General features: G+C 41.3%; 1 protein-coding gene across 2 annotated transcripts in view; it reads left to right on the top strand.

Annotated features, from left to right (window-relative positions):
- OSBPL10 (oxysterol binding protein like 10) overlaps positions 1-16,560 on the top strand; it is a 90,941-nt gene that overhangs the window by 61,450 nt on the left and 12,931 nt on the right. For both annotated transcript variants that reach the window (XM_084858269.1, XM_084858270.1), the window contains exons 7-8: positions 6,599-6,745; positions 14,197-14,662. In XM_084858269.1, the coding sequence (XP_084714395.1) occupies positions 6,599-6,745; positions 14,197-14,662 (613 nt within the window). The remainder of the gene's footprint in view (positions 1-6,598; positions 6,746-14,196; positions 14,663-16,560) is intronic.

Here is a 16,560-nt window from a genome sequence, read left to right on the forward strand (position 1 = left end):
CCCAATGGGCCCACCCATTTTGCCACCTCATCATTGTCGACTAGAAGGCTATGGCACTGGTTGTGATCGGTGTTTGTGATTGCTGGATTGAATTTATTCAGTCACCTCTCCTAACAGAGGTCATACCCCTAGTTTTTATGAGTGGATCAGTTATAGGGACAGGTCTATGAATTGGATAGATGTTCAGCCTGGGTCTTGTGGTACAGGGGACCCCAAGATTGGGTTGAAGACTGTAATTATTCTTATGGTCTATACTACCCTGCTTGCCATTCTAATCCTCCTTATTGGGGAGAAAGTTGGTACTGATGACAGCTGTCTGTTTTGGTGTTGAGACCTCCAGAAGGAGAAGACAGTCTTCACAACCCAACTCCAGTCATGCTGTCTGTTTGACTGCAGATACAGACTGTGCAGTTGCAAACTGTCCAGCCTGCTCCACTGCAACAACAAGTGGCGCAGTTGCAGACCACCCTATCCGTTGCCCAGCCGCCAGGCACACTACAGTTGCTTGTGCAAACTAATACTTGTGCCATCTCATCGGTCTCACACAGGTTCTGCCAGAGGAATCTCTACTCTCTGGTATGGAGGGCTATCAACCAGATACCATGTCTCAGTCCTCCTGCCCTCTCTCCATCTCATCACCTAATGCTGTTAATCAGATCAAATGAAGCCATCTCTCCATCACAGGACCTGGAGCAATTTTCTAGTCAGGTTCTGAGAATGGTGCAGGCCTTGGGTCTGCAGACCCAGCAGGTAGCCTCCACAGTACAGGATCCAGTTTTCAATGTGATAAATGCAGAATCTTTCAGACTCATGGCCATTCCTCTCCTCCCTGGAGAGCCCCCTCTGCTATGCCACCAATGTCCAAGCATTTGGAGGGAATGTATAATTTACAAGAGACTAATGCTGATTACTTATTCAAGTACCGAGCCCCAACTCAATGGTTGTCGAGTAGTGTAAGGCAAGGCCCCGTAGGGGACATTCCTCCCCAACTGACAAAGAAGGCAGATGCCTTGATCTACTTGGGAGGAGATTATATTCCTCTGCAGTGATGGGTCTGAAGATCTCAAATTATCAGGTGGTAATGTCTAGGTACCAGCTACTGCTATAGGACAAAGTTGGTTGTCTCCTTGACCATTTTCCAACCCAACCCGACAAGATGAGTTGCCTCTTTCAATCTAAGGCTATGAAGCTGTTGAGACAGCAAATAAATAGGTTGTGTCATCAAGTTGACTGTGACTCAAAAGTACTGGTTGGTTCCATCACTCTGAGTCGCTATGCCTGATTGAGGTCAGCTGGCCTCCCACAAGAGACTAGAGCCTGCATCGAAGACCTGCCCTTCGATGGTCAAGGGTTGTTTAATGCAAAAATGCATTAGACTCAGTCCAGAAAGCCCATACCACAGTGTGTCGAGTGGGCTTTATGCCCGAGCAGCCATCCAGACAATGGCACTAGTTCCAAAGTTCCACCACCAGATATCAACCCCAACAACTGGGGCCATCACAACAGAACTGTTCTCAACCTGTGGCATTGGGAAAGTCTTTCCAGACATCAAAGCTGCACATCTATCGCTGCAAATCTGACAATAGAAATAGGTGGCACCTTTGACTCAGATCTACTGGCTCGTCTTACTGTTTTCAGAGATCTTCTGTCCACCTATCATTGGACCAGGCGTTCCATCACATCGGACTCCTGGGTGCTTTCCATCATTTGGAGGGGCTACAGGATTGAGTTTGATGCCCTGCCTCTGCTCGGTACCATGGAAGTCATGGCTCCATCACCTGTTCACCACCAGGAGGTCGACACACTCCTCGGGAAAGGAGCCATCGTGCCCGTTCCATGCTCACATCCCTGCAACAGGTTCTACTCCCAGTACTTTACGGTACTGAAAAAGGATGGAGAGCTCCGGCCAATCCTTGACCTCCGAGGACTAACCTGTACATTTCACCCAGGAAGTTCTGCATGGTTTTTCTGGCATTCTCCCTCTCCTCTCTCGGGGAAATTGCTTTGCCTCTATCAACTTCAGGGATGCGTATTTTCATATTGCATATATTCATATTTCACTGGTGACTATGGACCTACGCCTCCTTTCTTGGAAAGTGGTGGTTTTGGTGGCTATTGCATCCGCACGCTAAGCCAGTGAATTCTGTGCACTCAGAGTAGACCAGCCTTACCTCACCTTCACCAAGACAAGGTGGTCCTCAAACCTGACCCCACCTTCTTGCCAAAAGTTGTGTGGGACTTTGATTTAAACCAGGACATTATTCTGCCTGCATCTTTGCTTCCCCAAATACATCCCTGGAGTCAACCATGCACACGCTTGATGTGCGCCATGCTTTGGACTTTTACAAGTCGAAGACTCGATAATTCAGGCTTTTGCCTTGTGTTTTTGCCTGCTATGGTGGCAAGCGCAAAGGTCAGCCTCTCTTGACTCCGCGCTTTGCATCTTGGGTTGTAAAGACTATTGAATGATCATATGAACTGGCTGGTCTCGAACTGTCTGCCTCAGTCTGAGCTCACTCTACTTGTGCAGTAGCAATGTTGGTAGCATTTGAGAGCGGGGTTGCCATTCCTGAACTGGTTGACAACCTAGTCGGCACTGTCTACCTTTGTTAGACTCTACGGACTGGATGTTCAGGCTAGAGCTGACTGTACTTCTGGTTGTACTATCCTTTCTTCTGTGTTGTAATAGGACACCGACCCACCACCTTGTAAGTTAGCTTGCTACTTGCCCATATGTGTGATTCACAGAGACAATGAATAAGAAAGACAGGTTGTTACCTGTAATGTACTTCTTCGAGTGGTCATCTGTGCATTAAGCCAACTCACCAGCCACCTCCCTTTGGTGTCATACTTGATTTCGATGTTGGGTACTGAAGGTATTTCCTATCGGTTCTGGGGCTACAGTGTCGGTCTGAAGGAACTGAGGGAATAAGTGGGAATCTGCTAAGGACATATGCACTGGAACGGTGACGAAAGGGTTCCCACCAAAATTCCTCAGCTATAGACATTTCCCGAATCAAGGCTCCGCAGAGGCACAGAGCCTATATGTATGAATGCACAGATGACCATTCAAAGAACTACAGCTGCAGGTAGCAACCTGCCTTTTATGCTTTTATTGTGTATGTCGCCCTGAGAGCTATAGGGCGACTCATACACTGAATGTATTGTTATTGTTATTATTGTCATTGATGCTGCTGCTGCTGATAATAAGGTTTATTGTCTACTGGTGTGCGTTTTAAGAGCACCAGGTGGAATCCAAAGTAATGTGCTGCCCCCCCCCCCCGGTGCTCTTAAAATGCATGCCAGTGGAAAATGATGTCTGAAATAGTTTAATTTTTTCCCCCAATTTTTTCACCTATGGTTGGACATTAGCAATATGAGGTGCAAGGGGCTACTGCTGAAAGGAACTAACCCCCTTCCCCATGTGATTTCCAGAACAAGGGAAACAGTTAAGTATGAAGTGGATCTCCTCACATGTGTCTTACTGGGCTGGTTCGCAAGTCACAATAAGCCACCCTGAAAATAAGCCATGGTTGGTTTGTTGTTTGCTTGCTAACCAAAGTTACTCCTGACAAACAATCAGGCACTCTGCAACTTGCCATGGCTTGTTTCCCCATTAGGCCTTCTGCCCACAGTCCTTCGGCCCACACTCCCTTGTTTCCTCCTTAGTCTCTCATTTCCCGCCTTTTCAAATTAAGCTCTGTACTCTGCTTGCTCCCAGCGTGTAATCCCATGGCCCTTTGTGTCAGTTTCAGCAGCCTACTCTGCTAATGAGTGCAAATGCACTCATTAGTGGAGGATAGTTTATTTTGTAGAATGCTTTTCACCTTTGGGGAGACTTGTGCATATTTAATTAGTTTTTTTTAAGTTCGGGGGGATTTGTACAAATTCGCTAAAGCGTAATAGTTACTGCATATTTGTGCAAATCTCCCCAAAATTTAAAAAAGAAGTAAATATGCACAAATCTCACTGACGGTGGGGAAGAAAATAATGGAGGTGGTACTAGCAAGATTGCAAGGAGCATCTGGGTTTTTTTGCTGCTCTTGCCAGGTGGCTTTGAATCCCTTTCCAACAAAACATGTATAAGCCATTCTGCCAAGTTTGCACGTCATGACAAGCCACTCTGAACAACCCAGCAACAAGCTATGGATTCTCAGGATGGCTTGTGCTCGATGACGATGAGAAAACCGCGTCAGTTTTGGATGTCATGACAGGCTACCCTGAAACAAACAAGGGTGAACCCACCGTGGGTTGTGACGTGCGAACCAGGTCACACTGTGTTTTGGTAAAAAGTAACATTGGAAATGGCCCTCCGTTGTTAGTAAGTCAAATTCTATGAAAATAAAGCTCTTGGGTATGTGTAGAGACATGATTGAAGTCCTTGCTCATTTGATTCTAAGGACTTCCTAATAAAGTTGCAAGTTTGTTCTGATAACTCGGGCATGATGGGGAATACTGCTAAGGAACTTGGAATCTTAAGTTTTTAATTTTGTTTTTAAAGTCCTCCATAGTTGGAAAGAGGTTTGTAACATATGATGGCTGAAATCTTTTCCTGTTCTCAGTGCTGAACAAGATGCACTTTCTGATGATAGCTCATGTGCCCTTTAGGAGGGGGAGACCCAACAACAGGAGCAGCAGCATTTCTCTAGTTGCAAGCGATTTGTACTTAAGCTCACTGATCCAGTGTCATGTGACTAGACATGTAGGCAGCAGATTCATCCTGAATTGACATCATGCTTTTCAACTTCATTGGAAATTAAAAAGGAGGTGCGGGTAGAGCAGGGAGGGAAGTTTCTCTTGATTTTTCCTGGTACTACTAATTCCTGGCTCCAGCTTGTTTGCCATTAAAGGAGCTAGCAGTAGGAGCAGCAGCAACTGAAAACAGCAGTGCTGTTACGTAGTTCAGGACACTCAATGTGGTCGAGCTGGATGATAAGCAAGCCTGCCATAGAACCATCGCCTGTAAGTTCTGATGCTACTCTTGATAAGTTCTTCCCCCCCTCTCTCTTTCTCTCTCTCCCTCTCCCTCTCCCTCCCTCTCTCATTTCCCCCCTTTTCAAATTAAGCTCTGTACTCTGCAGAATAAAGGTTTAATATTTTACTGCTCCTATAAGATTATTGAATTAGATTGTGTACCGTTTTCATTTTTATGTACTATTAAAACTGAAGCTGATTATTTATCTAAGTAGTAAAGACAGCCAAGCCATCATCTGCAAGAATATGTTTTCCTGCATGTTATATGACTGGGTGGGGGGAAGTGGAGTTCAGAGCCACCACAAGCTGCAGCTAATGTTGCAGCCTTGTAAGTGCTCTTCTAGTGGGACAATAAGACTAGATAGAACAGTATTCATTTGGAGTACAAGGATATTTTAAAGTAATATTACATTTAAAAGAGACCTGATTATTACAGTCAAGAGTTTGTAGAAATTAATTTTATCTGTGTAAATACAGCATGTTTATATAATGATGCTTAATGGTGTAGAATGTAGATGAAAGAACCCTCCATGTTTTTGGCTACTACAAAGGTCTTGAACTTTGATAAATAACTTTTTGGAGAAAAAAATGGATTCAGTTTCTTGTGAAATAGAAGAATCAGTAAACATACTTTATTTCCTCTTTTGTTCCCTCTCTTCCCACCAGAGACAAAATTACTCTTTTACAGCTACTTCTATAATTACTTCATATTATTTGTGAGTTCATTTCACAAGAGCACTTATTACTATGGAACTACTGCTATGCTTTTATCAAATAAAATAATAGGTGAAACAAAATTTCCCCTGGTATTTAGTTTATACCCAAGCAGTAGTATAGCCTCAAGAAATGCAAGTGGCCAGGTTTGTATTATTTTCAGGGACAAGCCCAACTTGCACCCCACCCCCCAGCCAAAAAGCTGACAACCCAAATAATTCATGCTTTGAATATTTTTGCATGATGCTTATGACAGTGGGATGTGAATTTAAATTTATCAAAAAATGCAATTATTTTTGGATAAGAAAGTGAGGTTTTTTGTTGCTTTTTGATGATGAAAGTTATGATTACCCTTTCTTTTTAAAGGATTTGGTATCTGAAACACTAGCCCATATGTCTGAAAAATGAACAGCTGTGCAGTGTTGTCATTATTCTTTAACACATAAAGGCAAAATAGTGCACTGCAACCATATTCTTGGCAGAGATCTATTTTTAAAGTAGAGCATGAATAATTTATTTTCACTTGTACAGCAAATCTGCTTTTAATATTTTAGGTAGCTGATTCTGTATTTGTCATCCCCCCCTCCCCACATGATTATTTTGTTGACTGATTTATTTCATTTTAGAAGTGTGTGTGCATGGAGGTTTTTTTTTTACTGGAAATACTCAGATGCATCCTGAGGACTCCGTTTATGGCTTGTTCAAATTTTCACCACAATGGAAACCATTATTGTTTATAACTTACCAGTGATGATTATTCTAGTGTGATAGGAACATTGAGGGAGTTTTGGAAATAATCTTCCTAGTGTTTTTAGAAAGCTCTATAATTAAGCTTATCTGAACTTATGCCGTGTGTGTCCAGATAGTGATACTGATTATGCCTTCTTTTCTTCTTTTTTTGGTTGGCTAGCGTTCAGCTCGGGAATTGATCCTGGTTGAGGATGAGGTGACAGATAATGAAGATAATGAAGAGGATGATTTAGGAGTCATGGAAGATCAGCGCAGCATAATTCTTCATCTCATCTCACAACTCAAACTTGGAATGGATCTAACGAGGGTATGTGAGCCCTCCCTTTCCCCAAACCAACAATGTTTTGTTTAAAAGCCACTTGCTGCACAATTGGTTTTCTTATTTGTCTTTAGTGCCAGTCTCATCACAAAATCTGCTATGACAATGCTTGCTGCTGCTTTTCTCAAGTTTTGCTTTGTTTATGAAGGCAAAAGGGCTGGGGCCAAAAATACAAAAAAGAGAAAAAGAAAAAGCAACAACTCCCCCCCCCCCCCGCAATCACATACTGCCAGTGACTAAGCCTTAAGAGAGGCATTTCAGCCTTTAAGAATACGGAAAACTGTACAAAACTGGGAAACCACCAAATCATCAGTGGTTGGGGAAACGGAGTGGGGCCAGGGAAAGGGGGTATGGCTATCTAGAGGACACTGGAAGGAAGGCTGGATTGGGACCCCAAGAGGGCCAGATTGGAATCCCAGCCCTGAGGTTCCCCATCCCTCATGTAAAGAATATGATCTATTTTACTAAGCAGGCAGTGTGCTGTTTTGTGGGAGGTTTTCTGGTTTAAACTCAGGTATCATATGAACATTGCTACTGTTCCTTACGACTGACAGTGCTGAAATCAAGAGCTGGCTTTCTGATATCTCCAGCTGGCTGTTGGGTACAATCTAAGAGATGATTCAAGTAAAGAACCATGGACTATCCTCAGTATTGCCAGCAGTGCAGTTCTGCCATCTCTGCTCCTTGCCATTGACAGCTATCCAGCACTAAGATAGAGGAATATAAATTAGGAAATATAAATTGGAGCGTTAACATCCTGCTCTCTTAAAAATGCAGAGTTGTATAACATGAATGTGGGAAACTAAGGCCAAGTAGGATACTTCTTAAACTCTTAATCTTGCATCCTTTGACAGTTCTCTGGTTAATATTCCAGAAAATCATGAACATGTTTAATAAACAGCTGCAACCACTCCACATGGATCTTAATATTTCCTTTTAGCCCTCTAGGCATTTGAGGATACTTCATTAACACTCCAAGATTTGGCTACCAGTAATAAAAAGCACAATAGAACATTTAAGCATGTAGGCAGGACAGAAGGTTCAAACCTATAGACAAGTTAATACACTTAATAAAAATTAGGTTGGTTTGTTAGGTTATTGGATCATTTAGTGTTGGATCCAGATTTAATCATACTTATAGTAAACCCATTTAAGTCAATAGGACTGAAGTTTGTCATGACTAAAGTCACTTTGATTTCAGTGGGTCTATTCTAGGTCTGACAGAGTCTGGATCCAACCCCTAGTATTCAAAATGTTTAAAAGGATATTGGTAAAAACTCGCTGCTCTGGAATAGGGTACATATTTACTTGCAAGTTGAAAATTATTTCCAAAGCCATATCCAGGCCTTAGAAGGTAACTGTTCAGCCTCCATGTTTTCTCAAGTATGGGCTGGCAGAGAACAATGATGTAGGAATAGGAGTTAATCCCAAGTTCTCCAAAAAGAATCTGAATCTCCTGGAAAACATGTAGTATCTCCCTCCAATAGAGAAAAATCTTCAGGATTAGGAAAGTGTGTCCATCCATCCACTTGTGAGACAAACCAATCCATGTGTTGCGTCAGAGTCTGGCAAGAGGCAGAGCTTGTGAAAAGCCGATTGAGAGAGCTTATTCGACGATGAGGCTTTCATTCCTCAGGCTCACCATTGTTTCGATGACTTAAGAACTCTTTTAAGTTGTAAACCAGAGGGATTTGTTTTTGTTTTAAATCTGAATGTCCTCTTTACTTAGTGTACAGTGACTACTTCTCCATTTGCATCAATTGCAAGTCATTCAGAAGGAGTGAGAGAAATGAACTTTGCACCAATGGAAGAAAAGTGAAAAGCAGCAAGAGAGTGAAGACCATTCCCTTCCTCACAAGTAGCCAGCAAATGCCAGAGGACTTGCCCAGGACAGTCTTTCACTTTGTGTTTAGTGGCCCCATGCATTTCCTCCCTCAGAGGAAAGGGGGTGAGGTGTTGGTGCCCAAATTTAATTTGATCACCAGTGCTTTAATTTGGCTATCATATCCAACCAAAATTTGTTGACCACTCAAGCCTAAATTATTTTCTTTATATAATGCATTAGAAAAATTTTCTTCTCCTTGGAATTCACTCTAATTAGTCTACTTATATTTTAAAATGTGCTTGCCAAACACAACACAGCAGTCAGATGACCCATACGCAGGTGATTGTACTGTTGGGAAAATGCTGTGCATGCCTGTAGGTGTATAATGAATACAGAACAATGAGCTTAGTATTTTGTGTGTGAGATGTCATAGGAGTACTGCAAAAGGCTCTCACTAATGACTGTGTCATTTTTCTGACCATAGGAAGGTCAGGAAACAATTGATTTTGACTGGTGTAGTAACCTAATACATCAGTATTGAGAGTGCTTTCCTGAATAATACATGAAAAGAAAATGGCTTCTAGGCCTGACCTCATGGAGTGAATGAAATATAAAGGACAGTTTATAACAGAGGCACTGGTGAAATGTGTATTTTCCCCATGAATTAAATGTATTGGCAATGATGGAATAGAATAGCATAAAAATTATTTGCCTGTTTGAGGACATCTTGGAGAACGTTTCAGTCAAAACAGGTTATCCAGTGATGGTACTGGAATGTGGCTGCTAGGTTTAATCTTTCCTTATAAATTTTCACACACACAAAAAGTGAAGTAGCTTTAAGAATATATTCTTTGGTAACAATGGATGATGTGCATCTGTCATTCTGATTTTGTTTTTAGGGGATCTGAAACTAAATTTCATGTTATTTACACATACATATTCTGGTCCATTTGGATTAATTTTGTCTTGATTAATCTGTCTTGATGTAATTGGAGATGCAAGATGCAACTGTAACCCAGGATCAGCCAGCTGCACCCTTACATCCATTCAGCGAGTGTTGTAGAGCCTACTGCTGGGTGTCTTAGGTGCTGAATCCCATCCTGTGTGTGTGTTTTTAGTTAGTACACTGTCAGATTCTAATGCTTTGCACTGTTCTTTCTAAGGATGTCCACTTTGTACCAAATTGTTCACTGACCTGTAATACAGTGGAAAACTTGGATACAAAGGAAGAATCAATCACTGTTCCGATAGGGTAACTCTGGGGGTCAATTTCCAGTCTGCAGGCTCCCCTGGGGGCCACATTCCTGCCTTCACATTGACCACAGCAGCAAAGAACGATCGGTGACTCAAAAGGGCCGAATTTAGCTTGAAGACAAGCTAAATTCGGCCCTTTTAAGTCTCTGTAGTGGTTTGCTGCCAAAGTTTGGCAGCAAAATGCTGATTTTTGTGTTGCTGCATTGCCTGATTCAGCAATGAAGGAATGGTGGGGCTGCACTCAAGGCCATGTGGGGTGGTGGTGGTGCTTGCAGCCCCCAGGCCATGTATTGTCTACCCCTTCCATAGGGCTTCAGCTTTACTGACACCTGACTCTGATACAGCTCCTCCAAAAGGAGTCTGTGGGACTTACAGTTTATGATGGTGCTGAAAATGTTCCTTCCTTTTTTTTTTCTTTTTGCTGATCTGCCTGTAGTATGTGTATCTGAGACAACTTGCATTCCTTGTGAACAAGAGAACAATGGCAGGGTTGTGTTTCAGATCAGTTTTAAAAAATAAGGGACTAGCTTGATGTTGTAGGGACTGACATCTTAATGGCCATCTACTTATATTGCATGGACCTGAGATGATCTGGAATGCAAGACAACACTTTATTTAAGGAATGCAATGTCCCCTTTAAAACAAGACATTAACATCCTCATTCCTTCCCCCACATCTAGTTTGACATCTTCCTCCCTATTTCAGTTAAACAGCCTGAGTAGTTTTTCAGCCAATTGTTCCTTTTTGTTGCTGTCTCTTTGTTATTAAAGGCTTAAGACCGGAGGGAGGAGGTGTTTGGATGCTGCTCCATACAATAATTGACCATAGCTAAGGTTGCAAGGGGGTGAGAACACTTTTCTTTCCAGTCTTGAGGAATACATCAACAAACCTGTCTGGCTTACCCTTTTCATTAAAAGGAGCACTAGAGATCTAATTTCAATGTACAGTTTTGTAATGTGTATAATTTTAATGTTTAAAAATGGGTCCTACATGCTAGAATCATCTTAATTTGGAGTCATTTAATACTTCCTTTTGGGGGGCTGTGTTTCTTACCATTGCTCACAGAGAGTGACAGAGCACATCTCATGTGTATATGTTCATGTAAGATGGATCATGAATAAGCTTTCAGACTGAGCAGTTCCCCCTCCCACATAAACAGGCAAGAGGGAAAAGCTTTGACCACTGGTTCTCAAACTTCTTTTTTCATGGACTACTTGAAAAGGGTCACACTTAATTAACCTTTTTTTGTTCTATATCAAAGCACAAACAACTCATATTTTAATAACTGTAATCCTGCTTTTAACATTTTTGGAAAGATTTTAGGGGAAAATTAGTAGACTACACCAGTGCCATATTATGAAAATCACAGGATCTCAATTTGCCTGTTTGATACGCTGGCCCTGGTTAAAACAGCCTTCTCTCTGTTCTCAGAAAAAATAAATCAAGTGCAAGGCTTAAGTGCAGACTTTTTTAAACTGTTCTGAAACCTTTCTGCAGACCACCTGAGTGGCGCTTGTGGACACCAGGGTTCTGGGGACCACAGTTTGAGAACTTCTGGCTTAGGCAATGGAAAGTAAAAGTAGACATAGGTAAAGGGGGAGCGGGCAAGGTTGTATGCTAATTCTCATCCAACATACCTGCTTGAAGGGTGATCTTTGCCATCGAACCCTTTGTTCTTAAGAGGAACAGTCTTCCATCTCCTGCCCCCACATCAGAAGTAGGAGAAGTTGCAGCCAACTTAAAGGAGAGAATGGCCATGAAATCTACTCTTATACAAATATTTTGTTTTAATTCCTCAACCCTTTGGTGTGTTAAAAGAAGAAAAAGAATGTTACCAATCCTTGACCCATTCTAGTTACTTATCCTGGCTCTCTACCAGGTTAAGAACCTCTGAGAGATAGCCTGTTCCCTAATCATTTAGAGTATTTGCTTGTAACTGTTTGTTCAATGTCACATGTTACTATATGTATTAGATGTTGGTGAGTATGCAAGTCTTTGGTTATGTCGTCCTGCTTTTCCAGCCAAAAAGTGTCTTCTAGTAATTAAAATTTTATATTAAAACGCAATACAAAATTCATTGTGTGTGTGTGTGTGTGTAGGATAGATTCTCCGTTGGGTCTAGTCATCATGGAAAGGTGCCTACTTTTAGCTTTCTCGCTCTCTGATCCCAGGTGCTAGCCAAAGGGGGGGGGGAAGGGGATTCTTAGCTTTATTTGGGGGGGGGAGTACAGGTAAAAGGAGATCTGTTTCCTGTAGTTGCTAGGTGTGTCCTGTATTTACCTATCATTTGATACATTCTTGATGTCTCAAAGCCTTAGGCTGGCACGGCTTTATCCGTTATGCCGGGTTTTTGTGTATGTGCAGAAACTCTTTAACACATTCTTAGTGTAATCTTGTGCAAATTTACTCAGAAGTAAAACCCACCATGTTCAGAAGAGTGTTTTTTAGGATTGCAGCCTTAGTATCTGATTTTTATTTTAAAATGAGCTATGGAAGGTCAGCCCATTTCTGATCCATGTCAGTTTCACAGGTGTTCACTCAGAAGTCCATTCTGTCCTTTTTCCACATTAATCTGTGATCCTAAAAAAAAAGTGCACAAAACTTCTGTTTAAATATGTATTTGTAAAACTATTTATCTCTACACATTTCTAAAGCATTTTATGCTAAAATACGGATTTTGATATGTGTTTTGAGCAGAGGACTGCACTGTGAAGTTTAGAGAAGTCTGGAATTTGAAGGGTATTTATGTTTTGATAATCCAGGAGGTGCGAATCAGGCCAGTTCACATCAGAATTAACAAAGCTCAAATTCCTCATGCTTTCCTTACGTATTTTCTTTCTTCCTTATCTGGTCTGCTCTTAAAAAAAACAACAACCGTACAATTATACTTAAAGATGAAAAGCAGTGTCACTTGTGTTTTATGAATGCTCTTATTTTAAAAAGAGCATAACCATAAAAGCATAACCTCTGTGTACTGTGCTTCTGTATTGAAATATGCAGCATTTGGCTATTAAGAAGAGGTGCCATTTCTGTTGTATTGCTGCTTATATCTAATCTTATTATAAAATCTAAATGCTGGTGCCTGCTGTCTTGGGGCCTTTCCCTTATTAAAAATGGGTACAGATTTGGTCAGAGAGCTCTTCTGAAGAAAACATAATGTATTTTTCCCCCCTGAAGGACATGCTCATTATTTAAGCTTTCATGTGCTCCGCCAAAAGAAGCAATCTTTTTTTCTTTGTTGGAAATGCTGATTTCTTAGTGATCTGTTGGTAGCGGCCTTTGGAGTCACACAGACTTGATTTAGTTCCCCCTGTAAGTTGATATTAGTGCTGAGCATTGCACAGGTGTTAGAGAGGAATGTTGCTGAGCTTCCTCTGAAAGGGTTTTATTACATTGGCAGTTTTCCTAAATAAACCAAGGAGGGAGGAAAGAGGGGCAGTTCTGTCCTGGATTTGCACATGGCTGCAGTGAAGTCTTCAGCCTGTTTGCACAAATTGGTGTGGAACAAACTTGTCATAATTCCTCATTCCCTAGCCTTTTCGGTGTAAAAATATTTCACATAATAATGATAATGTTGATGATAATAATACTATATATTTTCTTATGACCTAAGAGTTGTTCTTTCTGCCCTTTAATAGATACATCCAATGTGGCAAACAGCATCATCAGTCACTCATATGGAATCAGGAAGGCAGATCAGCAAGGAAGGCAGATCAGCAAGGCAGTGCTGGGCATTTTTCTAGTGCTGCTGTTTATGCCCCATTCTCCACCCAGCTATCACTAGTTCTAAGTTACTGGGAGAAACTATGTCTGCCAAACACCAGATGTCTGCTTAGCAGAAACAGATTGTGGATGTGCAGATTTTTTAAAAACTATGGGTGACACTTTTGCCACTCTTTGATTAAAATATGGTAAAACTGCTGAGACCCAGATTTCTCTGTGCCACATCCAGCTTGGCAGCTGTCGGAGTTGGAAGGTTTCTAGCAGAACTCAATTAACTTGAACCAAACCGATGTACCACTTCTGTAAACAATGAGTGCTGTCAGTGAACAATTGGCTCATTTGGCAGCTAAGCAGAGCAAGACAATGAATGAACCCCTGCCGTTTGAATAGCATGACCTTGTTACTTGCAGGGCCGTTGAGGACTCTGGAGAAATAGAGAGTGGCTTGTACAATTGACCAAAGCCGTGAGTGTCGCCTTCATTCATTATTTACACTTTTAAATCCTGAGAAGGAGCTCTCTGGCAATGCTGGGAAAAATGGTTGAGTTTTGGCTCAGTAGGTGTTGCAGCTGGCTGTTTACTCTTCCTGATGCAGTCATGGAAAAATGGTATTTGCCTTTCTGCTGCATTCAATACAGGTTGTCCTTCCAACCTTTATTTTGGAGAAGAGGTCCCTGCTGGAAATGTATGCAAACTTCTTGGCCCATCCAGACCTGTTGTTGTCAGTTTCATCTGGAACCACTCCTGAGGAGAGGATAATTTACTTTGTGGAGTATTACTTAACAGCCTTTCATGAAGGCCGAAAAGGAGCTGTTGCTAAGAAGCCCTATAACCCAATAATTGGAGAAACTTTTCACTGCTCTTGGGATGTGCCTAAAGACCAAGTGAATCCATTGAGAACTCACAGTGCCTCCTCAAGTATTAAGAGCCAGACGTCACCTGAATGCTATAAGCTGAGGTTTGTAGCTGAACAAGTATCCCATCACCCACCGGTATCTTGCTTTTACTGCGAGTGCAAGGAGAAGAAGATGTGTGCAAATGTTCATATATGGACCAAGAGCAAGTTCATGGGGATGTCTGTAGGTGTTTCTATGGTAGGTGAAGGTAAGACATGCCACAAAGATAATATATTTTATAGCATTCTTGCTTATCAAATATAATTTTAGAAAGCCTTGAAGAGAAGTACCCCCCCAATCCCCCCCACACACAAATGTACCGGGGGTAGGAGCAGCAAAACACCTGATGTACTTTCCAGCCTCTGGACACTAAAACAAAATAGTGGAAATGCTCCTTATGTAAGATATTAAGGGAACGGAGTCAAACAGTTAAACGTGTGGTCTGAAAAAGAAAAATTGCTCAGGTTGCTAAGCAGTGGTTTATGGCTTGTGTTTTATTATATTTGTACATTTGCTGTACACATTCAATGGATGAGAGAGTTACATAGATATATTTGGCAGTTGTGTGTTGATCTTTTAATTTGTATTTTAATAGTATGTTTAGTATGTACTTGAAACAACAAATACGTTCAATCATAATTAGGGAAAATGCAATACAATGATAAAGAAAATAGGTTTTAAAGTATTGCATTAAACTGTTATGTTGTCATTTAACATACACAGAGTTAGAGATTTTTTTCCTCATTCATTCATAAAAAAAAAAGGTGCAGACCATTGATTTGGCTGTTTTTTATAAGGATATACTTGGTGTGTGTGTGTGTGTGTTTCACTGTAGAAGTATACAGTGAAAATGATCTCTAGAAGAGAGTAGAATGCAATGAGAAATGCAAATGGGTTAGAACTAGATGTCTCTGGAGGTTCCTTTTAACATCCTTTTCCCTAAATCAGTGTTGTGCATAAGCATAACTTGCCACTAATGCCCATATCCAGTTCAAACATCAAAATTCCAAGAAATTATTGTTATATAGAAAACAGCCCCTATATAACAATAATTATTGTTATATAGCAAATAGAAATGTATTCTATTAAAGTTGAGCATAAAAATACAACCTAAATGCCTAACTCAAAGACACAATGTGTTGGATTCTGGATCTGCCTTCCACAAGAGGAAGGGATCTGTGAGAGCAAGGGCTCTGCTTGTGGAATGTCCCTTTGCCTGATTTTTGGGGATCCCCCTTCCCTATACACTATACATCACCCCATTTAGCAGAGTTTCCTGACTCAGGGGGCTAGAGGGGCTGCCATGAGAAGGAGGGAATGGGGAAGTCCACTTCCATCAGTGCAATTGATCCAGCATAGATCTGAATCCAGCCCAGTATACAATATTGCATTATTTTGACCAGTCTGTTCACTTTCAAACCAAAACTGAGATTTGGCTTGTGGCAAGGAAAGAAGAGGAGGGTATAAAAACAGACCACTGAAAGATAGGCAACTATGCAGTGGTTTTACCTCACTAGTTCTGCCACTCCTGTTCCTTGCCAGAAAGAGACCTTAGTCATATTTTTTTGCCCATAGTCTTTTTTTTACATTGAAAAAAACAGGGTTTAACTCAGTATATATGGTAGAGCAGGGATAGGCAAATGGGCCCTCCAGATATTTGGGACTTCCATTGTCTCTGACCATTGGGCATGCTGTTTGGGGCTAATGGGAGTTGTAGTCAAGAACACCTGAAGGGCACCAGTATGCCTAATGCTGTGATAGAGGGTCATGAATTAAGTTTTAAGATATCGAGCACAGACACTTTATTATGTTGGTATTACATTCAGGTATGATTTTCAACCATTGTTTTGCAGAGGTGGCAGGAGCTTGGGAGCACTCCTTCTGCTCCTGTGTTTCTCATAATGTGTTCTTTGCTGATTCTGAAGTTAGCCAACAAACTGTCACAGAACTGTGTTGCTCTTACAGGCCCTGAACTCATTCTCTCATATATATATATATATATGTGTGTGTGTGTGTGTGTATATATATGTGTGTGTGTGTGTGAATTTATTGTCCACAGGTTTGTGTTCCCTCTGTGTGAACCTACACAGTGTCACTGGTCCATCT

This window comes from Heloderma suspectum, chromosome 5 (genome assembly GCF_057233095.1).
Source record: "Heloderma suspectum isolate Gila_16-S chromosome 5, 16-S_ref, whole genome shotgun sequence".
NCBI lineage: Eukaryota > Metazoa > Chordata > Lepidosauria > Squamata > Helodermatidae > Heloderma > Heloderma suspectum.